Source organism: Dasypus novemcinctus, chromosome 9, assembly GCF_030445035.2.
Source record: "Dasypus novemcinctus isolate mDasNov1 chromosome 9, mDasNov1.1.hap2, whole genome shotgun sequence".
In the NCBI taxonomy this organism is placed as follows: domain Eukaryota; kingdom Metazoa; phylum Chordata; class Mammalia; order Cingulata; family Dasypodidae; genus Dasypus; species Dasypus novemcinctus.
In genome coordinates this window covers 79025771-79052294 of record NC_080681.1, presented here as the reverse complement: position 1 = coordinate 79052294, position 26524 = coordinate 79025771, and the positions used below count along the sequence as shown (strand labels likewise).

Here is a 26524-nt window from a genome sequence, read left to right as displayed (position 1 = left end):
GTTTTACCTGTCCTTTTGTTCAGGGCACATCTGAGATCAGGAGCTGTGGGTGACAGCATTGTAAGGAACAATCCATTTGAGAATCTTAAAAGAGTTTTCCTGAGGCCCTTACTGTAATTTCTTTAAAATTTGAAGTTACTTATTTTCGAGGTCTACTTTACCACCAACTTGTCTCTTTGGCCCAGTTACTCTTCTACAGCAGGAAGTGCGCAGGCCTGGGAGTAAGGAACCTTGAGATATCAGATCCCATCTTACCTCTAACTTACCGCATATGGAGTTTAGCGGAGTAAACCGGAAGATTTGGGGCTCTGTCCCAATTTGGCCAATCTTAATGGTGTGAATTTAGGCTTATCACTTCCCTTCTGTCAAATGAGGTAGGTGGGCTGGATGGCTTACTAGGGCCCAGTTCCTTTCAGGATGCTGCTATCAAAACAATCTATTCAACCAGCAGTTTGCCTCCGAAAAAAATAGGTTCTTACAGATCTACTTGCTGAACATATTCCCAACACTATATATACCAATTTGGTCTCAATTCTTGGACCACTGGTATTCTGATTTAAAAAGCTGATTATTGGAAAACTTTTCTGATACCAGGCATTGTAACCCTTATTGTTACACTATACTAAACCAAAAATCCCACCCCCAAAATGAAGTAGCTATGGCTGTATCTCCAAAAGATGATTATAAAAAAACAAATACAACCACAATACCATTTCACAACTAAAAAATTATCAGCACTTCATCATCATCAAATATCCAGTGTTCAAATTTCCTTAATAGGGTCAATTTTTCAAAAAAAATCATGATTCAAATAAGGTCTAAATATTGTACTGATTAATGTGTCTCTTAAATCTCCTTTAATCTATAGGTTCCCACTCCACCCATTTCCCATGCAGATTATTAAGGGAACCAGTTTATCTGTTATGTAGTTTCTGCTAGGTACTGCTAATTGCATTCCCATTGTGTTTTTAACATGTTTCTTTATTCTCTTATTTCCTGTAAACTAATAATTATACCTAGAGAGTTGATTAATTCAAATTTGGGGGCCAATACTTCACATAGGTGTGTTTTAAGAATTGAGAAGAGTTCACATGGACCTTCAAAAATATAACATTTTTCTGGTCTTTATAAAATAATAAAAACTGCATCTTATCATATATTTATTAAAGACAATCATTTATAGTTTATAAAAAAATTGCCCTGATATACACAAAAATTTCCTGATAATGAAAATTAAAAACAATTATCCCCACCCTCCTCATGTCCACATCAATATTCACTCTAGATTGGCTTAATCTTGAAGTGTAATCCAATAAGACTGAAGACCAAGCACTTCAGGTCCTGGACAAGATAATAAAATACTCGCAAGCCTTCAGGATCCCTAAAATATAAAAGGAAAAAAAATGTTTAAAAAGCTGAGAAAAGCTGCAGAAAATATCATATAATAACTTTATGTACAGAATTAGGGAAACTTTTTTTTTTTGTTAAGTAGTAGTAGTACTAAGCAGGAGGTTGATGAGGCTGAAGATTATTATGGAAACACTGGCTAAGAACAAGGTGACTGTCCGAAGGAAGAGGATAATACCCAACATTTACTAAAAGTGAGTCATGTCGAATTCCAAATCCTCAAAACACTAAGAGTTAAAGAGGTTGCCAAATTCTAAGGACTCTTCATAATGTACAGATTCAAACCTCAATTTTATAATTTGTCTCCATTGACAACATGAATGTTAAAATTTAGATCCTAAAAAATTTAAAGTTTTACTTAGACATTAGTATGTGCTTCTCTTAACAGCCAACAATGAAGGAATTGTTCAGACTGGGTAATCTACAACACTTGTAGCATATTTTATTTTCTATTAGGTCCAGATTCTTACCCACTTAGGTTATTCCTATGCATTACTGTGTGTGTGTGTGTCCAGGAGAAGCTGTCAGTAGCTATGATTGAATGAAATAACAAAAACAACATTGACAAGCCCTTGGAAATAACTTGGACTTCCTTTCTGAGGAAGACAAAATTGCCTGCCTCAGCCCTGCTCTTGCATCAGGTGTCCCCATGATGAATCTGGTTAAGTGTTTCACATCAATCTGCTCCAAAACAGATGCAACTGGATGTAAGGATCATGCATACTTACTTGGACTGATTGACATCGATAAGGGAACCAATTTTTGACGTTGTAAAAGAAATGTGTTCATCTCCAATGACGATTTCAAGCTCCTAGAAACATTTAAAAAAATCAAGCCAAGCCAAGCTAAGTCAGATTTTTCATCAAGCACATAGGAGAAGGGTTCATTATCTGCCAAATCACACTAGCTTTACTACAGATAGCTACATATGAGACCAGTTCACTTTACAGATTCACTGAGTGCTAAACTGTGCAGGATATTAGAAACAAAAATTAAATTCTAATTTAGCTCTTGAGATGCTCATATTCTTGGAGGAAGTTGTGTCCAAAAGGCGCCTCTATTTCTGAGATTTGGAAGAATTTGATAGCCTTTTGTTCTCACTGTTAATATTAACGATGTTTTCATTGTTAACAATGCCTACTGTATGTAAGTGACATAAACAGATATATCGGTTTATGGGCAACATGGGACAAGGAAAAGAATTCTAGACCTGGGGTTTGATCCAAGCTTTGCCACTTACTAGTTGTATGACCTTGGGTTTCAATTTCTAAACAGCAGAAATTACAGTAAACAGTAACATGACAAGCTTTCAAAAAATATCTACAGGAGTATCCCATTGTGTGTCAGGTATTGTTCTTGGTGCTTTGGACAGATTAGCAAAACCAAATAAACTAAACAAAGACCTCTGCCCATTATAATAGGCCCTACTTCTCTTTTCCTTTTCTTTTTGTCCCATTTTCTTTTGATTTATACTTTTTCAATTATGAAAAAGATTCAAACAGAAAATAGATAAAATTATGAGACCAATGTTCCCAACACCCTGATTTTTAAAATGTTAATATTTTGCCATACTTGCATCAGATTTTTTAAATAAATAAAACATTACTGTTAAAAAGTTTAGGTCCATCTTCCATCCTATTCTCCTTCCTTCATTCCAACAGGTATGTAATCACTACCCTGAAATTTGGGTATATTCTTTCTACTCAAGTTTTTAGAGTAGGTTTTTGGTAGTATGATTTTAAAATTTTACATAAGTGTTCATCCTAAATGTATCTTTTGCTTTTTCAATCAACATTGTTTTTGAGATTTATCCATGTTGACTTACATAAATCTGGAAATCATTAGTTTTAATGCTTTGGAGTATTCCATTTCTCTACTGAAGCAGATTTGGGTCTCAATTTTTGTTATTATCTACAATGTGGCAAGAACATTCTTTTACGCATCTCTATGTATATATGTGAAAATGTCTCTAGGAAAATTCCTACAAGTAGGGTATTTTTAACTGTGCTAGATACACAAATTGCTCCCTAAATTCATTCTACCAATTTTATTTCCACCAGTAGTAATGTGAACCCCCTTTTTCTCATCTTTTTTTTTTTTAGGGAGTAACTGGAGATTGAATCCAGGACCTCGTACATGGGAAGCAGGTGCTCAACCACTGAGCTACATCTACTCCCCAATGAAAGTTGCTTTTTTGTTTGTTTTTAGGAGGTACCAGAGATAGAACCTGGGACCTTATACATGGGAAGGAGGCACTCAACCACTTGAGCTACAGCTGCTCCACTCACATATCTATTTTTTTTAAAAAGAATATTCTTTTTTTTCCCTTCTCCTTCCTCTTCCCCTCCCCCGCCCTGCTGTTTTTGCTGTCTGTGTCCATTCGCTGTGTGATCTTCTGTATCTATTTCTCTTTTTGTCTTCTCGTCTTTCTCTCTAGGATTCACTGGGATTTGATCCTGGGGACCTCTGATGTGGAGAGAGATTCCCTGTCAATTGCACCACCTCAGTTCCTGGGCACTGCTCTGCTTCATCTTGACTCTCCCCCTCCTCTTTCGTTGAGTCATCGTTTTGCTGCATGACTCACTTGCGTGGGCACTGGCTCATCATGTAAGCACTCGGCTTGCCGCGCGGGCACCATTGGCTAACCACACAAGCATTCGGCTTGCCAATGGGCATTCACCTCACAGTGGGGCACTGGCTCGCTGCATGGGCACAGGCTCACCACGCAAGCACTCCCATGGGCACTCGGCTCACCATGCAGGCACTTGTGCAGGCACTTGGCTCACTGTGTGGACACCCACATGGGCACTCGGCTCATCATGCGGGTACTTGGCTCACCACATGGGCACTAGTTTACTGCACTAACATGCTTTCTCTTCTTTTTCACCATTAGGCTCCAGGGATCGAACCCTGGTCCTGCCAGATGGTAGGCAGAGGCCCCATCACTTGAGCCACATCCACTTCCCTCATATCTTTTTTAATGTGGTCATTTTTGCCAGTCTAATGGGTCTGAAGAGGTTATCTCACTGTTGTCTTAATTTTCACTTTACAAATAAAGCTGTAAATCTTTTCATGTTTATTGGCCACTTGTTTTTCCAGTGTTGTAAACTGTTTATTCATATCCTTTGTACATTCTGCCACTGGCTGTCTTTTTCTTATTATAGTTCTTTATATAGTTTAGATAAAAACACTATGACAGTTTTATGTTTTGTAAATATCTTCTTCTAGTCTCTGACTTACCTTTTAACTTCATCTTGATGTCTTTTATCAAACACAAGTTTTAAATTTAAAGAAGTCAAACTTACCAATCTTTTCCCTTGAGATTTGGATATTTTGCATCTTAAGAAAATTTAAAAACACCTTCTCTCCCCAGAAATAAGATAGTCTATATGTTCTTCTTTGTTTTAAAGTTTAATTTTCAATTTTAGGCCCTTCATTTCGAATTTCTTTCTTTCTTTTTTTTAAAGATTTATTTATTTATTTTACACCCCCCCTCCAATTGTCTACTCTCTGTGTCCATTTTCTGTGTGTTCTTCTATGTCTGCCTGTATTCTCATTAGGTGGCTCCAGGAACCAATCCTGGGACCTTCTGGAGTGGGAGAGAGGTGATCATTCTCTTGTGTCACTTCAGTTCCCTGGTCTGTTGGCATCTCTTATTGTCTCTCCTCTGTGTCTCTTTTTGTTGTGTCATCTTCCTGCATCAGCTCTCTGCGTGGGCCCTGGGTAGGGCAGTACTCCTGTGTGGGGCAGCACTCCTGCATGGGCCAGCTTGCCACGCAGGTCAGCTTGCCTTCACCAGGAGGCCCTGGGTATCAAACCCTGGATCTCCTATATGGTAGATAGGAGCCCAATTGCTTGAGCCACATTTGCCACATCTGCTTCCCTGGAATTTATTTCTGTAAATGGTCTAGTTCAAATATATTCCACATGGAAAATAACAAGTGTTGGAGAGCATGCAGAGAAACAGGAACAATCATTCAATGCTGCTGGCAATGTAAAATGGTGGAGCTGCTGTGGAAGATAGTTTGGTGGTTCCTCTGAAAGCTAAATATAGAATTAACATATGACCCAGCAGTCCCACTACTAGGCATGTACCCAAAATAATTGAAAGCAGGGACCTGAACAGATATTTGCATACAGATGTTCATAGCGGCATTATTCAGAAATGCCAAAAGATAAGCAACTCAAGTGTCCCTCAAGTGCTGATTGGATAAAAAAAATATGGTATATACACACAATGGAATATTATTTAGCCACAAAAAGAAATTAAGTCCTAATATATTTGACAACATAGATGAACCATGAAGATATCAATAAGCCACACAGAAAAGGATACATATTGTATGATCTCATTGATTTGAAACAGACTAGAAAGCTCAAAGAATCAGAATCTAGAATAGATTACCAAGGGATGGGTGAGTATAGGGAATGGAAAGTTAAGGCTTAAAATGTACAGGGTACCTATTTGGAATGATGAAAATGTTTTGGTAATGGATGGTGCTGATGGTAGCAATGAATAGCATTGAAATATATAGCTGAATATGATTAAAAGGGAAAATGTTAGATGTATATATAGTAAAAGAATAGAAATTTTAAAAAATAAAATAACCATGAACTACTTTACACAGTGAACTCTAAGTTAAACCATGGACTTTAGTAATACAATTAGAAAAATAAGCTATCATCAATTGTAACAAATATTCCATACTCATGAAGGGTGTTGGTGGGGTTGTGTACAGGAAACCTATATCTTATGCATGATTGTTTTGTAAATCCATAACTTCTCTAATAAAAACAAAAAATTACATTAAAAAAAAAAAAAACCCAAACAAAAAACTTCGATAAATATATTGCCAATTGACCTTACAATCTGTTAAACAATACATCTTTTTCCCATTCATTTGAAAGCCTACCTTTGTCATATACTGTTCCAAGTACCTTCCCATATATTCATGGGTTTGTTTCTGGGCTCTAAATTCTGTTTCTTGAGACTAGTTGTCAATTCTGAAGGCAATATCACAGTTCAAATGACTTCAGCTTTAAAAGAAATCTTCAAAACCCTCTTGGCTAATCTTTGCCCTTTGATTTATCATGAATTTAACACTCAGATTCTAGGAAAAATCCTGTTGGGATTTTGATTTGAATTGGAATGAATTTATAAATTATAATGGTGAAAATTGACATCTTTAAGATATCAAATCTTCCCATCCATGAAAATGAAACATATTTTTATATCTTTCTGTAAAGCCTTTCCTCATAAGCTTTACACATATTGTTAAATTATTCCAGTTTTTGTATAGCTTTTATTGCTATCATGAATGGGATTTTATTTTTATCACTTCCAATGAGTTGTTGTTAATGTTTAGGAATATGCCCTGCCCTCTTCACAGGACTGTTGCGAAGGTCAAATGAATTAATGGAGCAGAAGATTTCGTAAATGGTAAGGCAAAATACAAATATATGTTATTATTGATGTCACCAGGACATAAATTAAAATATTAATTGAGGATGAGATTTCTTTTTCAGTTTCTTCAAGAGCTGGCCCATCCTTCTGAGGTTAATAAGGAATGACTTTATTTGGGTTTTCATATTAATTTGACATAAATAATTATTATTCAGCTTTTACTATACACTGGAATTATTTTAGCTACTAGAGATAAAGCAGTGGACAAAATAGGAAAATCAATGCACTGAAGAAGCTTGCATTTCTTTGCATATGTCTGTCTGTTATGGTGGAGAAGGGAGACAGACAAGAAAAAATAACGACAATTTTAGGCAATAATAAATGCTACAAAGACAATAAAATAGGCTTGTAGAAAGTCCAGGCAGAGTGTGGCAAGTGCAATGGCCCTAAAATAAGAACAAACTAGGTGTGTCTGAGGAATAGAAATAAGGCTTGTGTAGTATGAACACAGTGAGATTGTGAGAGTGGTAAAAAATGGGATGGGAGTTTGGATTTCATTTTAAGTGCTACTGGAAAGTTAACATTTTAAAAACCTCATTCTGGCTTCAGGATGGAAAACTGGACTATATGGGAACAAGAGGACAAGCAAGGAATTCAATTAAATGTCTAGACTAGGATGGTAGCAGTTGACTAGAGAGAAATACCTTTTTAATTTAGTCAAACAGAAGTGGATTTTTTTTTAATTACCAAAAGTCTTCAGAATAACAGAGCCATGAATTTGAACATATATATTTAGTTGCTTGCATGATTTTTCCTTCCATTAGGTTGGTGAAATAAATAAGTAAGTGTTCTATTTAGTTTTGTAGCCCCATAATGCTTTGTCCACAATAGTAAATGAAGTAGGCAGCAAAAGCTTTGGGAAAGGTGGTGGGGGGATCCAAGGCTGGGCTCTAGGTGGTCACCTGTTCTCTCTATTCTTCCCTATAGGAGTAACGCATTCTTAGGCCAATGTGCTGGCAATCTGTTTTGTGCAGGGCTCAATAACACACATGCAAAAACACTACTAAGAGTGGATTCAGTGATGTATATAGAGCAGTAACTTCTTCCATTTGTATAATTCTACACTACAGGAGAGTCACTATATACTTACTTGCCGGCCTACTCGGTCAGGGGGAGGCCACAAAGCATCATCCTCTTTGGTAATTTCACTGTCATCAATTATCCTCTTCAGTTCTTCCATCACACTTTTATGTACATAAGCCTGAAAACAAATTAAAAATCAGAATTTAAGTTGTATCCCTAAGCAGTGCCCTGACTCAGATAAAGACGGACAATAAAAAATGACTACTCCCGGAGATTTACTTCCAGCACACATTGTAAGTTGGAAGACATTCAGGCTTGACCTCAGCATACTGGAGAAGAGGGACAGGATCACCTCAATCCCCCATCTTGTTGTCACCCCTCTTGGCACATCCTGTTCACCATGACTCTCTTCTGCCCACATACCCAACTCATACCTAAACCCAAAACAGAAGATCTGGATAATCACTAAATACCTGTGAATGTGCCATACCCTGGCTATTTTTAACTACATGACATGCTTCTGAAGAGCAAAGACATACCTTTTAAAATATATTTTGCATATCAGTCTACATTAAAAAATGTGAGGATGCTGATGTGTCGGTAAGCATAAAAGCAATTGCTAATATAGTGTGAAATATATTGATTCTATATTTCACATATGACAAAGTAATTAAAAGGAAAGGGTGGCTTTGATGGAGGCTTAATGGTGTGGTAGAAACCACAACAGGATGGAGCACATGGGCTTGAGAGGCAAAGGCACAGTTTTGATTTCCTGCTCTATCTCCTTCTAGCATGGTCAACTTTGAACAAGCCCTTTGGTTTATATTTGAGTCTTCATTTTCTTATCTCTAAAAGTGACATATTGTACCCATTACAAGGTCTTATAATCAAGGTTAAATAAGATCCTACATGTGAAATACCTAGTACCATGTCTGGCATCTAACCTCTAGTCAATGAATGTTAACTATTTTCCCATGTTCCCTGTCCCCATTCAACTGCAAAATAAACCATAAGTCTCTTATTGAGTGTATGTGCCAGGGAATATATCAATCACTTTAAGTATAATGTATTTAATTCTATGCCAGAATTGGGGGTGGGTGGGTTTTATTAACCCTGTTTTTACATATGAAGAAACTGAGACTTAGTGAGTTCAGCCAGGGAACTTGCTCAGGGTCACATTGTTAGTAAATAACAGAGTCAGGGTTCAAACCAAGATATGCCAGACTCCAAATGATTACCAGTAATTGGTTAGCATTGTGAAAGAAAACATAAACTAAAGGAATATTTGAGAAGGAATTTAGAAGTTGCCATAGACCTGTGTCTACTTCCCAATTCTTTATCTTTCAGTAATACTTCCAGAAAGAACAAAATCACAAGGCAAAGACTGTACTGAAGTGAATGAAGGCTCATACCTCTTTTCTGATCATGACATCATTTTTGTAATTGCTGTTGTTGGCATATCTCAATTTCCCTGTGAGGGGCAAAACAAAACAAAAAAAACAAAAACAAATTCAATGTACAATCAAAAACAAATAGCCTATCAAAATTATCCACTTGTTGCTTAAAATGTATTCTAAGTTTCCCTTCAAATCATCTAACAGATTTTCTCATTAAACCTTTAGAGTTTCAACAATGCTAGTCTTTTCAGTTCTTCACTTCAGGCGATTAAACATGCTCACAGCCAAAAATACAGTTGATACTGAACTATATTTCTTGCAAGAGGCAGCTCGAGTGTGGTAAAAGAACACAGGCAGGCTCTTTTGTGATCATGGGCAAATCACATCTCTGTTGATTAATGTCCTCACTTGAAAATAGGGAGAGTCATTGACAACAGACCTGCACCCAGGGTTTCCAGAGGCTCAAACAAGTTGTGAAAGCATTTTGAAATCTATAAAATGCTGTACAACACTGATCTATTCCTGTATGGAAAAACTGTGTTTTATAACTGAGCACATTTGGTCTATAGGCCTTTGGTGAGACTCCATATACACATCCAATAGGCTAATTTGAGTATATGGTGGGGGATGAAGGAGATGATCAGAGGAAATAGAAGACATCATTTTTTACCTCATAGAACAGAGGGCACACATATAAAAAGAGCCAAAATATTCCAACAGCCTCTGCACTGTCTCTGCCTCAAGTCCCTTCCCTTCAGTTCAGTGGCTAGTGATCGGATTTGGCTCAACTGACAGAGCATCTGCCTACCACATGGGAGGTCCAGGGTTCAAACCCCGGGCCTCCTGACACGTGTGGTGAGTTGGCCTATGTACAGTGCTGATGTGTGCAAGGAGTGCCCTGCCACGCAGAGGTGTCCCTCATGTAGGGGAGCCCCATGCACAAGGAGTGCGCCCCGTAAGGAGGGCCGCCCCGCACCAAAAAAGTGCAGCCTGCCCAGGAGTGGCGCTGCACACATGGAGAGCTGATGCAGCAAGGTGATGCAACAAAAAAGAGACACAGATTCCCAGTGCCGCTGACAAGAATGCAAGCAGGCACAGAAGAACACACAGCGAATAGACACAAGAGAGTAGACAATGGGAGGAGGGGGAAAGGGGAGAGAAATAAATAAAAAATAAATCTTTAAAAAAAAAAAGTGGTCTATTAATGGACCTAGCTGATGCTTTGTTACTGTCAATGGCTCTCCACAGCCCTCCTAATAAAATCCAAACTCCAGAGCACAGCATACCACCAAGCTGAGTTCCCACCTACCTTTCCAGCCTTACCCCTGCAATATTCCTCTGGAGAGTCAACCAAACTGCTTGATTTCTGTCCCAAACATCCACTGCACTTTTTGGTTTTTAACCTCTTGGCTGCTAATCTTATCCAAAATGCTTCACCAACCCCTACATGTTCCTAAAGACTCCCCATTCACCTTAAGTCAATTCATTCAGGATGCCTTCCCTGAACTTCAGGCTAGGTTGTGCCTCTTCTCTGCTCCCAGGGTCCACTTTGTATCTTTCTACCGTGGCATCTAATACACTATTTTGTCATTGTTTCTTTAAAAACCTACCTTCTTCAAAATCAGTGCTTGTCAGATTCATATTTGTTTTCCCATTTAGTGAAAGTTCTGTCATTTTTTATTATTCTTTCCTTCACCATAGTGCCCACTTCCCAAATCCTATCAGTGAAGTCCCATTGGTTCTACCTCCAACAGTATCCTAAATCCTTTTCTCCACTTTTACCATTACCTGAGGTCCAACCAACAACACTTTTATCCTGACAACTATAACTGTCTCCTAATAAGTAGCCCTGTTTCCACTTTTGCCCATTCTGCACCCAACAGCGAGAATACTCTTTTCAAAACTAGAACAGATCACATATCTTCGCTGCTTAAAACTTTTCAATTATTTCTTGCTGAATTTAGAATAAATCTCTTTATCATGACCTATAAAGACAAACATAGTGTAGCCCCCATCCAACATCATCTCCTTATTCTCCCCGGAGCTTACTACTCTTCGGCTCACCAGCCACTTGAAATATGCCTAGCTGGTTCCCTACAGCCTTGGCACTTTCTATTCCCTCGAAAATGCTCTTCCTCTTGAGCTTCACAAAAGCTGGTTCATTCTTGTCACTCAGGCCTCAGTCAGTTCAAACATTCTCTCTTCGGATAACACTCCAATGGCCACCCTATTTAAAAGCAGCCCATCCAGTAATTATTACATCATTTTATTTTTTTCTGACCGACCCCCACTATCTTGAAGCTTCCTTTTTGGTTATTTGTGATTTGCCTCTAGCACTAGAATATAAGTTCCATGAGAAGGGCACTTGTCTATCTTGGTCACTGTTGTATGCCTAGAGAGTGAACAGAGCCTAGCACAAAGTGAGCGTTCAATTAGTGTTTGTAGAATGAAAAGGCTCTGGTGAAAAATGTAACTAAACAGAAGCCCCCGCACATGGATAGAAAGAATCAATGGGACGGACTGCACAAGTCTCAGTCCCTGCCTGCTCTACTCCGCACATTTCAGACTCTTGGGCCTCCTCATTCCCCCGCCCCCAGGCCTACTACCCACTCCCCACCGCAGGGGGCCGCTCTTACCGTCGGGTCGGAACTCAAACTCCAGAAACTCGTGGCCGAACTTGCCCTTGTGGCCCACATAGTATCGCAGGTAAAAGTCACTTTCCATGGCCCGGAAAAGGTACCCGAAAAGTAACTTAAATACCAAACCCTAAGCGCCGCTCTACGCGCCCAACACTGACGTTCAGCGGCGCGGAAAAGTGACGTCACGGCAGGAGGAGTCAAGGCCGCCCCACCCCTAACCCTGAGGCGGGAACGAGCCTGAGGCTTTCCAACAGAGGTTCCCCGTACGGAGTTTGCTGGGAGCCGCCAAAGGGGCTCTGCACTTCCGCCCTGAGGTGTTGAGCCGTTGCTTAAAGACCTCGGGGCAGAACACCCAGAGTCCTGCACCCCCCTCCAGGTCTAACCGCGGACCCTGTGTAAGTCGGGCAAGCTCGTTACTGTCTCAGGACCTAGGTCCTCTCGACGGTAAAATGGAATTTAACGTTCCCCCATCACAGAACTCAGGAGAAAGGACCACCGCGCGTGGTGGTTGTGCCTGAAGTCTTGAACTTTGCCGTTCAAGATAACGTTTTCTGTGAGGCTCTCCTTGAATCCGTTGTGCATGTTGCCGTTTCCCTGGAACTAACTGGCCCCACACTTGATTATACCTCATTTTATCCTTTCCTAACTTTTTTTGAGTGGTTACTTGTTCACTTGGCACTACCATAGGAGCTGTGAGTGAAAGCTAAGTTGAATTTTTGCTCTCCCACTCCCCAGCCGGCTATGCGCTACTTACCCAGCAGTGATTATCAACCCTGGCTGCCCATTAGACTCATTGGGGAACTTGAAAGCATCCTGAGGCCCAGGCTCCACCCCAAACCAATGAAATCAAATCCTCTAGTGGTGAAACGGGGCACTGATACTTTTTGGTAAAGCTGAGGGCCACTGCCCTAGAGAATGCTACATGTGCAATTGTTCATTTGGGGCACTAAAAACAGCTTTGCACAGTTACTTCACCGTTCTAAGCCTGTCTCCGCATTTGTAAAATGGGGAAAATAATATTGATAGTATTTATCTCACAGATTGTCAATGAAGATTTGAGATAATTGGTGTAAAATACCTGGTACACAATAGGGGCTCAATCAACGGTAGTCCACCCCCCCCTCATTAAAGCATCACAATGAAACAATGCTTCCAGGTTTTAAAAAATGAATTTAATCTCTAGAAACAGGAAACTGACTTTACAAATGTCCACATTTGGTTTTCAGTTCACCAGGATGATTTCAGTACAGCTAGTGAGATGCAGCACACCCTCAGTTCCTTTGCCTCTGGAAGAGAAACCAGCTGCAAAGTACACTGAGTACAGAAGGTAACCCAACTTGGAATGACAAGGTGAAAAGAATAGGAACGGTTAGTGCGACCCAACATTTTAACATGCCTGTTACATCAAAGACAGTACTTTGGGTGGGTGGGGGTGGGGGTAGGAGATAAACCAGGAAAATCCATTTGGGTACAATGTGATGGAGATTGCAAACCAGTACTACACCCCCAAAATAGCAATAGCTTGTATAGAACAAAACACTATATTAAAGCACACGGTTTGTACAGGTATGTTTTCTCTTGTTTTTGTAAAAAAGTATCAAAACCTTCACATATTTAAATATATATATACAGGTGGGTTTTTAAATTACTTTTTATAGCACAAAAGTGTTTGCAAATGCAAGAGGGTTTCTGCTGACTCTTGACTGTGCACATGGTGCATAGCCTGAATGATCAGAGCTTCCTGATTTCTTATAGTAATTGAAAATTTGAAGCTGTGATTCCTCCACTTTTTAAATTCTCCATACCCTGAAAATCCCTAATACCTAAAAATACAGTGTGAGAAGACTCTGATACTCTACTTTCATGCATTGATAGGAAATGAAATTATTTAACTCTGAAACTGCTACTAACTCATTTACATTCTGTGAAATGAGAGTATGATTGGAGTTAGGTGGTGGAGTAGGAAGGCTCACATTGCTATGCCCTTGCCCCATTCCCACCAGAACCTGACTAGAGAATGATTGGCTTCCACTCTCCAGACTCCACACGTTCAAACTCCCAGTTTTCTTTATTATGGTTGAGAAAATCTCCAAGGTTCTTGACAAGACGGAATGTTTCTGTGAAAATCCCACTACTCTTATATTAGTTCTCATTGACCACATCAATAAATCTGATTCAAATATATGAAAAGTAGTCAAGAGTTCCCTTTGGCCATTAGAAAGTTTGAGGCTGAACACTGTCACGTCTGCAAAGTGCTGGTAATGCATCCTGGCAAATTTTCCATGATGCACCTGGTGCCTTGTACACAATCAATGATCAAGAAAGCCTTGCTTAATTGAATCAGAAATGAAATAGAAGTATTTTATAAAGTGCTTACATTGAACCTGTCTTTGCGTCCAGCCACATTTCGTGCTAAATTCCCCTTGAGCTTGATGCTCCGGCTATAATGTGCAGGTATAGTTCCTTAACATTCCCATGTTTCATACCTCCATGTCTTAGCTCAGTTGTTTCCTCTGCCTGAAGCAGCCTGGACACACCTACTTAATTTTAAGACTTAGCTTAAGGACACTTCTCCTATAATCCCACTCTTGACCCCATTTCTCATCTTCCCAGGTAGAAATAACCCCTTTCTCCTTTGTATCCCAACAGTACTCTGAATACAATCTATTGCTTTTTCATTTCCACGTGTCTTCTCCTAATGCAACTGTGAGCTCCATAAGGAAAGCAACAGATTGATCTTTATATTCTTAGTGCCTGGTATAGAGTTGGTACCTAGCAAAAGTTTAAAGTGAATGAATATGTTGCAATCACGTAGAACCAGGCATATCAATAGTACTTATTGCCATAAATTTAAATCCCATCTCATCCCCTTTATGCCAGGTGAGGTTACAGACTACCACAACCTGTTTTTATAAATAATCATTCTATTAAGAATAAATAAATCAAGTTTTAGTTTTCCCTGTTTCTGGAAAGGCACTTCTGCCAGTGCCTTCAGAATTCCACTGGACAGACAGGCCTAAGATACATAGCAGACTTGAAGCAATGACCAGGCAGCCCCAAGTAGTGTGAAGGAGAGAGGGAAAAGGATTGGGTACGGCTTCTTTTAAGTGGAGAAAATATCATCTGATAAATCCATTTTCTGCCCTCCACACATAATCTCTAAGACTTCTTCCAGTTCTAGAGTCCAGTGACTCTATGCTTTCTTATTGATTATGGGCACAGAGGGGACAAAAGGCAACAGAAACAAACCTCAAAATAAGGCTTAAAACCCTTGAAAATTCAGAGAATGTTCCATTAGTCTAGGAAGTCTAGTTTTTCCCAACATACGATTTCTCTGTTTTGCAGGAAAGCCTTTTATACTTGAGATGTTGATTCTGTACTTTTCTGGGAAGTACTGGGAATAAGGGAAAGGTGGACTTGATTCCTCAGATTTCATCATATTTTCTGCCATCCAATGCATGAGGATTTCACAATTTAGTTTTTATAGGTTGCTCCCATAGCTGCCTTCTTTCAAACTGCAGTTGTAGCATATTCAGGAAACATGGATATCTCTGAGAAAGTTGTGAGTTTCATCATCATTTTGAGATTTCAGACTGTATTGTTCTGACCTCATTCTTTTTTTTTTTTTCTGGGAAGGCCAGGGTCTGACAAAGTTTAGAAACTATGCATTAGTCACTGTTATCAATAAATAACCCGTCAAACTCATATAATTTCTTTTTATGTAAGTTACAGACAAGTCACTTGTAAATTCCAAAGTTTTTCAGTCAAAATTAATTTCACTTTCCATTCTTGAAAGAAGAGTAGTAAATGATTAAGCTCCATAGGAGTTGGTCACCTGTTCTTAAAATTGTTTGGTATTGATCATTCTAATTGCATCTGTACTCTCAGTGAATGTTTCTGACTATCAACACATGAATATCATGAGGAAATTTTGTATGTGCCTAGGCTTCAGAACACAGTTGCTTCCTCAGAGGTTATGAGACCATGAGGTGCAGAGAAACATCCTAGGGAACAGAGTTATAGAACTCCTCAATTTCTGCTCGGAAATTCAAGGGGGAAATCAAGCAGGATAGATATCCAAGTTTCACTGAGTTGGGGCAGGAAGGCCTTTACTTAAATGTCTCAAGTTCCAGGTATGTTAAAATTAAATACATGTCTTCTGCCCCTACTTATGTCAAATACTTCTGTGTCACACCTTGTCCCTAGTTGTCCAGTGGGAGTGAAGTGGCAGAACAGCAGAGCAATGGTAAAGAAAAGATGACACCTTGGATGAAAGAGCCGACAGGAACTGAATTCCTTTTGGGACTTTAGGATTATGTTTCCAATGGTAGATCCCCACAGGGAGAAAAATAGCACTTCTCTCCCTCCCATTTGGCCCAGGAAAAGCAGAGAGTGTCCATAATGAAAAAAATCTATGCATATACCCAGAGTATTTTCTTTTATTTACAAGGCAGTAAACCAAATCCCTGTATGAACATATATGTCCAATACACTATAATATTGTGTATACCACTTCACCCCTGAAATATGACTTCAGGTTTGGCCACTTCTCTCTAAGCCCAAATCAGTTTCATCCATATGAACATATGATGGTAAGAAACCTATTTATTACTTTAAAATGTTTTCATCACTTAAAGGAAATGGTAGAAAATATAAGGGAGAAATAAGAGATGCCATAAAACCTATTCCGCCATTCTTATCCTCATCTAGTGTGTCTCAGATGTTCAGTGTCTGAACCAGTCCCTAAGGTGAAATTGGGCAGTCCTAGAAACATTCTCCACCTAGCTCTACAAGTAAGGATGGCACCCTTCAAGGTGCTACAGAGGAAAACTTACTGATTTCAACCTATGATTCCTGAAGGAAATTAAAGAAGTTACTCAAATTGCTGAACTTTAAAACTAGGAGTAGCTGAGGTCCTGGCATGTTCTGACAAGCTCACAAGTGCTTCTGGCACTGTGTAAAGTCTGTACACTGGCCTTAGCCACAGAAGAGAAAGCCCAGGTAGGAGTCACAGCAGCCATGGGTGAGCTGAGGGTTTTTTCCTGACGGAGTCTCAGGAATAGCTGGAAGTTGAAAAGATCTGCCTCTTCCACTAGATATTTGCACAATCCATGGGATCTGTTTTCTAAGCCAAATTTCCAAGCCTTTTCTGATAACTACACATACCCATTTTGTGGACTCTTTTAAAATATATTTATCTTTATGTTGTTAAATAGCCATAGGTGCGCACGCTTCTCTAAAGAGTTCTCTCTCCTCTTCTCTCTCCCCCTCTCTCTCTCTCACACACACACACACACACACACAGAGTCTGCATGGTGAGCCAAGCATACCAAAAATAGATACTCTTGCTTCTCTAAATTATTTATAGAACTAATCTTATTTTTGAAATGTTAATAAATAATCTAAATGGGGGAGGGGTAGAAGTGTTTCTTTTTTTTTCACTTATGTTGATGGATAGCCACAAAGCATAATCATTTTATTTACAAAAAAACAAAACCCCCAAACCTAAAAAAAACTCCCAAACGATACACTCTGTAAATATAGTTTTTAAATGATGAGTAAGGAACTGTACCATTGGCTCCAGTTTGGTTATGTACATCATGTTAGTCACTCAGCAGTAGCCATTCCATGAATTCCTCATGGGTAGTGCAGCCAGTTAAAAAGTGTATAAAACATTATACATATAAAAGCTCTCACATCCTTTGGATGTTTGCAGTTCATCATAACTTTGTGGTTACCTTTCCGCAACATAAATTAAAAAAATAATTACACGCACACACGCATACACACACACTCACACAGACCCATAAAAAGAAACCCATCTTTCCAGTCATACACCATCCAGAGTGTAGTGCATGGGACTGAATTCCATGAGGCACGAAGGGGTGGTCTCATCCTCAGGGCAGCCCATCATCTTCAAGGCTTAACGCCACTCGCTGGGGAAACAGACCGAAAAAATCATCATTAGACCCATAATATCTACTCTTTATTGAGTATCCACAAAGTACCAGACATTCTCTGACTTTAAAGACATTAACTCATATAAACTTCAAAGAACCCCAAGAGGTAGGATTTATCATATTTATTTTATAGATGGGAAAACTGAGACTAAATGAGCTTAGTAACTTTTATCCTAGATCACATAGCAAGTGGGTGAACTAAAATTTGAACCCTTGTCTGTATGAATCCAGAGCTATTGCTTTTTCTATCATTCTGTCTTGCCTCTTTGTAAAGCAGGCCTGCAGAGATCTAAAATTCCTCAGTACTCTTTTATATGATTTTATGTTTGGCCAACTTTAGTGGGTAAGCTTTGGCAAATGTCTAAATCCAGGCCATTAGCTATTTGTCTCCTTTATGTTAATCACAATTAGGAAGGCTATATGCTGCATCCCTCTCACTCAATTAATTATACAGACTTGGAAGGCAATTAAATTCATTCCTTCTTTCCCATGCCCCTACCTTCCAGTCATTAGCTGCTAGGCTCCCCTCTGATCCAAATGATTGTCTTCTAGACAGTGAGCCTGCTAATCCCTATTCCATTGTGGACAGTGGACTTAGCTAAATTATTTCCTATATTGTTGTAAAATCTATTTCTTTATATCTGTCGTATGTTCCCTGATTCTATCTCTTAGACTCAAAGAAACTCAGGACAACCCTTGAAATTTGCAGTGGGTGTCTGGCGGCCCTTCCTTCTGAGGTTTTTCTGCTGCAGGCTATACATCTAGCCTCCCCCAACTGGTCCTGAGGTCACCTTCTACTTCCTGCATACCCTCCTTTTGAGAGATCCCAGTTTTTCATTCTCTTTCTCATAGCTTTGTGAATTTGGCCTAGCCACTTCACCTCTCTGAGCCTGTTTTATTATCTGTCAAATGGGAATAAGAATAGGACCTACCTCATAAGGTTGTTGGAGAATCAAATGAGATAATGCATGCAGAGTGCTTAAAACCTAACCCATAGGAGGCCCAGAGTATTCTAGATCAACCTAACCAGCACAAAACAGAACCAGACTAGCATCTTCCATCTCTGGATGCTCTACATATGATAAAAAGTAAGTCCACTGCCTTTATTTGAATAAAGGCATGAATTTACATGAATGCCAAGGCCTTGTTCCACTAGCAGAGACATCTAAAACTATTTTCTAGTCCAGACACTCTCCCGCTTTCTCTAAGATAGACCTCTAAGCCACAGAGAGGTCTCAGCAGTGATAGTCGTGCTACCTGAGAAAGCGGCAGAGGAGAGAATAGGTTGTTGAGAATACTGAATTGCAGAGGTTCAAGTCTATTTGACCTCCCAAACGAAACACTCTGTAAATATAGTTTTTATATAAATACAGACTAGAGTTTCAATCCTGGTTCTGCCACTTCCTGGCTGCGTGACCTTAGGCTAGTTTTTCAGTTTCCAAGTCTCAGTTTCCTCATCTGCAAAATAGAGGGGGGAGCGGGGGGGACTAATAATATCAACTTTATAAGGTTCTTGTGAAAAATAAATCAGAAAATGTATACAAAACACCAATACAGTGCCTGGCACCTACTACTAAAAGTCAATTTCCTTACTCTATTACTGTTTTTATAATGGGCAGGAGCTTATTATTAGGGGCTTTAGACTCATCAGGAATAGCTCCTTGTAAGTCATTCTTTCCTTCTCTGGAACTCCCATGTTACACTTGTAGAGTGCCTTATAATTCACAAAGGGATCTCACATGTGCTAGCTCACTTATAAACTCAGGAAGCAGAGAGAATGGGGATTATTATTTTCATTTTACAAATAAAAGTGAGAGAGAGAGAAGTGAGTAAGACCATAGGGTGGTGAAATGGTGTAATTAGGAATTATCTCCTTACTCCAGACTCAATGCCTTCTCTGATCTTAAAAAAACTGGTTAAACAATGGTTTGCTTGGATTGGCTGAAGTTAAGGATGGCTTCAGGCCATCTGCTAGTCCTCCTCCCCAAGGGGCCGTCACCCCTTCAGCAGCTTGCTTCCGCAGCACCTCTGTCTGCCCTGCCCCATACTCGATAATTTGCTTTTTCCACATGCCATTCCCTTGGTCTGCGACTAACCCATGTTTTCTCTTTGCCCCAACCCACTCACAACTGGCAGCCTTTCGGAACCAGAAAGCCCTCTGGGGTTGGCTGCTCCTGCCTGGGTCCACGATCTCATCCACCAGCCCCTCAGACTCAGAGGGACACTGCCCTACCTTGCACTTGACGACAGGCAGCTCGGAAAGAGGGTTCTTCGGGAGTTGGTGCAGCTGTGACCTTGGCTCCCCCGGCAAGACAAAAATCTCCTTGAGGGCAGGGGCTGGGTCTTCCAGTTCTCTGGTCTCCCCAAGACAGGGCTCTGCCCACAGTGGGCGATCAAAGCTGCTGATTGCCTGACAGGGGGATGGACTGGATGACCTCTGAGGTCACGCTCAGCCCCCTGACTCTGCTAGACAACAAGGACATCTGCTCCAGCTACTTCGTGGTCTTTGCTCCCCCCAACAAGCCATGCTCCGTTGTGCCTCTAAGTCTCTGCATATGCTCCATCTGGAATGCCATTTCCCTCCTTCTCTACCTAGAAAACTGCTATTCATCTTTCAAGGACACACTGACCTGTTGCCTCCTCTGTGAGGCATGCCCTGCTTGATTCTCCAAACAGAATTAACAGCTCCCTTTTCAATGTTTCCATAGCATTTATTCAACAAATATTTCCAGCTATGATATGGTAGGCACCAGGGAAACAGACTAATCAGACAATCCTGCCCTTAAGGGACTCACGGACCAGTGGGGAAAGCAGTAAGTAAAAAGATAAGTAGATTACGGTGTGACAGGTGCTGTGATGGAGAGAGGTCCAGGGGACTATGGGAAGACAAAGAAAGCCAGGGAGAGCTTCCTAGAAGAAGGGTCTCCTGAGCTTCCACCATGGCACTTAGCAGACAATTGCAGAATAACATGTTAGTATTTCTCATTCATTCCACCAGCTCCTTGGGAGCAAAAATCATTCCTTAGTTACTTTTGAACATTTGCTACCTAATATGATGCTTGGCACATACCTGCACACCCGGTGTTTGTTGACATAAATACATTTGAATTGAATGGCCAGTTACCCTTCCAGATCAAACATTTTGAAAACTTACTCAGCAGAAAGAAAAATGTTTGGCTTCTTTACTGCCAAGAAGAGCCTCTAGGAGCAAGGTGACCCTGCTGTCCTTCCACCCCAACCACCTACTCCAGGACTGCTGTGTCCCCTAGATTCTCGGTAAGGAGGGAGGGAGGGAAGGAGGGAGGGAAAGTAGGAAGGAATCCTTACTGCAAGGAATACTTACTGCAGGATAGACATGGCCAATCTGAGCAGTCCTCCCTATATGGAGCTCATCTTCATCTTCTTCTTCTGTTGTTTTCCTGTATACGGGGTTGTCAAAATTCATGCTCTTCGTGTTCTTCCGCTTCCAGTTTCTCCAGATCAGGTAGCCACTCATGCACAGCAGGGCTATTACCACTGGAGGAAGGGGACATATTACACTGGACCCCAGCAGGTTCCAGTCCACTGCTCGCACAGCAGTGCATTTCTTGCTACCTCTCCAACTTCCCTGCCCCCTGTTCCTCTGGCGTGTACTCCTTCTGCTGCCTGGAATGCCTCTCTCCTATCTCTCCTTTCCCTCCAACTCAGGGGTTCTTAATCTTTTTTGTACCATGGACCCCTCTGCCCTTCTCAGAATATAGTGGCAAATAGTTTTATGACACTAAACTAGCACTGGAACTAACAACTACTGTAATTTCAAAGTATGGATGAGCGTGATTTTTCAAGATATGCAACAACTAATGTGACATGAAATGAATACTACTGTAATTTATAGCGTGCATTCATAAGTGAAAAAAATGCTAGATTTCAGTTAGAGGTCAGAGAAAACAAAGATAATAAGTTGATTTTTCTTTTTCAATTCAAGCTCACGAACCCCCTGAAATCTTTCCACGGACCCCTTGGTTAAGAACCCCCGTTCTAACTCCTCACCCTTCAAGGTCCAGCTCAAATGTGAAGTCTGCCGACTGCTCTAAGTGAATCAACTGTTCCCTCATGTGTGCTCCCAGATCATGGGTTTCTTACTTTATATATCTGTACCCCCAACCAGATAGGGGCTGTGTCTTATTTCTCTCTCTATGCCCAGTACCTAGCACTGAACAGATGCTCAGTAAAATATGCTGGATTCTCAAAATTAGAGGGCAGAAGATGGGGGGCGGGGGTGTTTCTTTCCAGAGCGAGGGCTCTGCCTGAAAGGCAGCATCTCTAGAAGAGAACACAGCAGAGCAGCACAGGCTCTAAGTTAGGAGAAATGAGTAAAGGGAGAGCTCTCTTCAACGAAGCTGGGCAAATATGGGACAAGCAGCCTTATAAGGTATTAATAAGCATCACTCTGGGCATTCACGTGGAAGCTGGATGAGCACCTATCAAGGATGCATTGGGGTAGGGTGTTTCTGATTTGGTAAGATTATAATAGTTGATATCCATTAAAGACAGGAGCAAGGCAAGGATGCCTTTTATCACTGCTACTATTTGTTGTCCTGGAGATCTAGCTAATGCAGTAAGACCAGATGAAAAATTGAAAGGTATAAAATATGAAAAAGAAACCACACTATTATTATTACCAGCTATTTGTATGTTTAGGAAATTTTAGAGATGCAGATGAAAAACTATTAGAAATAATGTTAGTTCATCAAGAATAACATAAAAAATGAATAGATTTATTATTAATCAGCAATAACCAATGGAAAATGTAAAGGAATAAGAATATATTTGCAATAGCCCAATACAAACTAAAAAATACCTGGGATTACCTAACAAGGTGTTCAATTCCTATCTGAGCTATAAAATTCCACTGAAGAACATAAAAGATGACTCCAATAAATAGATGTTATATTCCTCAATGAGAAGCTTCAGTATTATAATAAAAATTCAATTCTTCCTCCATCAATTTATATACCCATAGTGGGCTGAATGGCCATCCCTCCAAAAGTGAAGTCCATCTGGAAACTATGAATGTGTCTTTATTTGGAAAAAGGGTCTTTGTGTAAGTAATTAACTTAAGGATCTCAAGGTAAAATCATCCTGGATTTAGGGTGGACCTAAATCCAATGACAAGTGTCCTTGTAAGAAAAATTAGAGGGATAGTTGAGACAGACACAGAGACAAAGGCCATGTGAAGATGGAGGCAGAGATGAGAGTTATACTGCTGTAAGCTATGGAAGGCCTGGAGCCACCAAAAGCCAGAAGAGACCAGGACTCCCCCCCACAGCCCTAGAACACCAGTGCAATATTCAAAGAAATCCCAATAAAAATGTCCTCATAATTTATATAGAATTGCCAGTCTCAGTCTAAAATTCATCTGAAAGAGAAAATGAATATCAATAGCTAAGTTCCAGCCATCTAACATGGCAGTGTAAGATGCTCCAGTGTTCCTTTCCTCTACGGAATCTTGAAACAACTAGCAAAACTGGACAGAGCCAGTTTTCCCTCAAAACTCTAGAATAAACAGTGAAAGGGCAGCAGTAACTGGACAAGTGCTGAATTGAAAAAACACAACTTAAAGCTGGTTGGAGAGGCGTGTGGTGCTCTTGCTGGCCCCTCCCCCAGCCCCTCCCTGATGCAGTGTGGAGCTGGCTGAGCTCCCAGGGTGGGTCCCCGATCCTGTTCTGGAGGGAGCAGAGTAACCCCTACACACATATTGGTAAAGCAGGTTAGTAAGACAGGGAAGCAATGGATGGATCTGGAACCTGGCAGAGGGTCCACATGGACATCAGGAACCCCCAATATGACTGCTGGAAAACCCCCACCCCCAAGATTCTGCTATCCAGAACAAAGACAACGCAAGGAAAAGCCCCGGATATTCCCTAAGGACTTTATCATTGGGTCCTCACTGGGGGATTGATAGGTGGGGTGATCAATCAAAACAGCAAACAGCTGGAACCCCTCCCCTGCCATTAGCAAAAGGGTGGAATAATTAGTAGTTTATAAAGCAGACCTCGAGGCCTGTGTGCACTCCGTTCTCTTGCCTCTGGACCTGTTCCTGCCCTCTGTGCGCCGCTCTCACCATTTTTCCTCTGCCATGTGGCCATGCAAGTAAACCTGGGGATTTATAACCTATGGGGAATTGTAGCTGGTAAATCAGCTTGCTTTATCACTTTTCAACCTCTTCCTCTCTACCTGGGACCCTTGATCTGTTATTTTCTCCCATTTCTCTTCCCTCCCTACCTGAATAAATTACTGACCTAAGTCACCTGGCGTGCTCTTGAAATTCATTTCTGCACCATAGCCAAGAACCTAAATAAAATCCGATATCACTGGGCTGCCTGCATGTTGTTGCCAATCTATCTTGTGGCAGCCTGATGGAGTGAACCAGGATGCTACTCTCTGGCTTGCAGTTGCCAGAACGTGCCTTGTAAGAGGAAGCAGCTTGCTCTGTTAAAGCAGAGTCAGAAACAAGAAAATCAAAGTGGCCTGGAGCAAAGGATTACCAAAAGACCTAACAAGAGAGAACCCAGGAGGGGGGGTAAAGTCTATTTCATAAGGAATAGAGGGGGCATTCAGATTCCTGTAAACAGGGGAATTTTTAAGGCCATGAGTGCAAGCCCGGGACAAGAGATGGGCTCACCAAGACTGAGCTTCTTGATAGGATGGTGAAACTCTGAAGGAGAGCAGCAGCCATCACAGAACCAATTTGTAAAGTCTATGAAAGGTGTTTTTTGCATAGTTTGTTTACTTTCGTTAGCTCCTGGCACTCAAGGAAATCTCAGTTATATCACTAGCTAGATACAAATGTAAAGAACAGAAAGCTCAGGGACTAACTCCCAGAATTAGCATTCTAAAATATTAAAATGTAGTGTGTAACGAAAGACAAAGAAACAGGAAATGACAGCCATTCAAAGAAAGAAGATAAAATTTTAGAAACCTCCAATGAAGAAGACCAGATTGTGGTCATACCAGACCAAGACTTCAAAAAAAATGATCCTTAATTGCTCAAAGTGCTAAGGAAAACATTTAGAATGAACTAAAGGATATCTGGAAAATGATGAGTGAAAAATATGAGAATCTCAATAAAGACATAGAAATTGTATAAGAATAAGAACTATTTCATCAATTGTTACAATTGATGTAAAGTGGTAATAATAGGGAAAATTGTGTGTGTTTGGGAGGGCAGTATATGGGAACTCTGTACTTTCTATATGAACCCTACAACATCTCTAATAAAAAATAAAAATAATAAAATAAAATAGCTTAGAAAATGCTGAATGCAAACAATAATGCTCTTCTAGATATTAAAACATATCACAAAGTTGTACTACTTGTATATAAAAATAGTCATATAATCAGAAGAGAATAAACAGTGTAGAAGCAAATCAAAGTATATATGGGCATGCAGTTTAATATAAAGATGACAATTCAAGTCAGAAAGAAAGAATGGATTATTCAATAAATGGTCTTGGGAAAACTAGATAGAAATGTGGGGGGAAAAAAGTTAAATCCCTACCTCACACCATACTCCAAAATAAATTCCAAATGGATTAAATATCTAAATACCAAAAAATATGTTTAAAATAGCAGAAGAAAATGAAGGGAGATATTTTAATAATTTAGACTGAGGCTGGCCTTCCTAAGATACAAAACCCAGAAGTCATAAAATAAAGGACTGACAGATCTGATCCTTCAAAATTTTAAATTTATGCCATAAAAGATACCATAAATAAATTTTAAAATGATGTGGCAGACTGGGAAAAATATTTGTAACTTATATTACAAAGGTTAAGTATTCGTTCTGTATAAATATTTCTACAAATGAGTAAGAATAAAAGGCAAAGAACGGATAGAACAATAAGCAAAAACTGAATAGGCAAATCATACAGGAGGACATACAAATGACCAATAAGCTTATGAAAAGTGCTCAACCTTACAGGGAAATGTTAGGGAAATGATACTCATCTTTCATCCCTCAGATTACCAGAAATCAAAAATATTCATTATATCAGGTGTGGGCTACATTGGAGAAATGGCAAAGGATGGTGGGAAAGGTGTCTGTTTCTTTCTAATCAATGCTCAGAGAGCTTCCCACTCACTCTACTCAAAACATGCCTGAATAGTCTCTCCATCGTCTTTTCTGGAACCTTTCAAGGCCAATCCAAATGGCATCTCCTCTCTCCAGTATTCCTTCACAGAGCACTGTGCTGCTATTATAACACATTATGTTATGTATTAAGGTCTACCTTGTATCAGTTATATATGGTTTAAGTCTCCTAGACTAGACTGAAAACTCTTTAAATATTTTTTTCATCCCTGTATCCCAGTACTTTGCCCAGGGTAGAAGTTTTTAAAACACTCACTCTCTAACTCCCCCAATATGACAGGGCAAGTAAGGGAGATAAACTTATAAATGGACAATCACAATTTAAAAATCCCCCGAGAGACGAGACTGGTATGAGAGATGGGATCTATAGTTGCTGTGTGAGCGTTGAGGAGAGGGAGGGGGAGACTGAATCAGTCCCTGTGGTTCTCTGCAAGGTCTTAACCAAATGTTATATTCTGGCCGTCCTGAAGACTAGTTCCTCACCTGCCTGACCCTCACTCTGG

At 40.0% G+C, this 26524-nt stretch overlaps 2 protein-coding genes across 10 annotated transcripts in view; both read right to left on the bottom strand.

Moving 5' to 3' along the window:
• Positions 1–1147: 1147 nt before the first annotated feature.
• On the bottom strand, positions 1148–12118 carry MAGOH (mago homolog, exon junction complex subunit). The gene is made up of 5 exons (XM_004468820.5): positions 11928–12118; positions 9307–9365; positions 7962–8072; positions 2136–2218; positions 1148–1381 (listed from the first exon to the last, which is right to left on the bottom strand). The coding sequence occupies exons 1-5, from the start codon at positions 12013–12015 to the stop codon at positions 1282–1284; spliced, it is 441 nt and encodes a 146-aa protein (XP_004468877.1). The 5' UTR covers positions 12016–12118; the 3' UTR covers positions 1148–1281.
• A 962-nt stretch (positions 12119–13080) lies between these two features.
• LRP8 (LDL receptor related protein 8) overlaps positions 13081–26524 on the bottom strand; it is a 77494-nt gene continuing 64050 nt past the window's right edge. For 5 of the 9 annotated variants that reach the window (XM_012529123.3, XM_012529124.3, XM_012529125.3 and 2 more), the window contains 3 exons: positions 21234–21406; positions 20124–20300; positions 13081–17866 (listed from right to left, as the gene is read on the bottom strand). In XM_012529123.3, coding sequence (XP_012384577.2) covers positions 17828–17866; positions 20124–20300; positions 21234–21406 — 389 coding nt within the window. In that variant the 3' untranslated portion in view covers positions 13081–17827. The remainder of the gene's footprint in view (positions 17867–20123; positions 20301–21233; positions 21407–26524) is intronic. The other 4 variants (XM_058303561.2, XM_012529126.3, XM_058303562.1 and 1 more) reach the window with 1 other exon arrangement.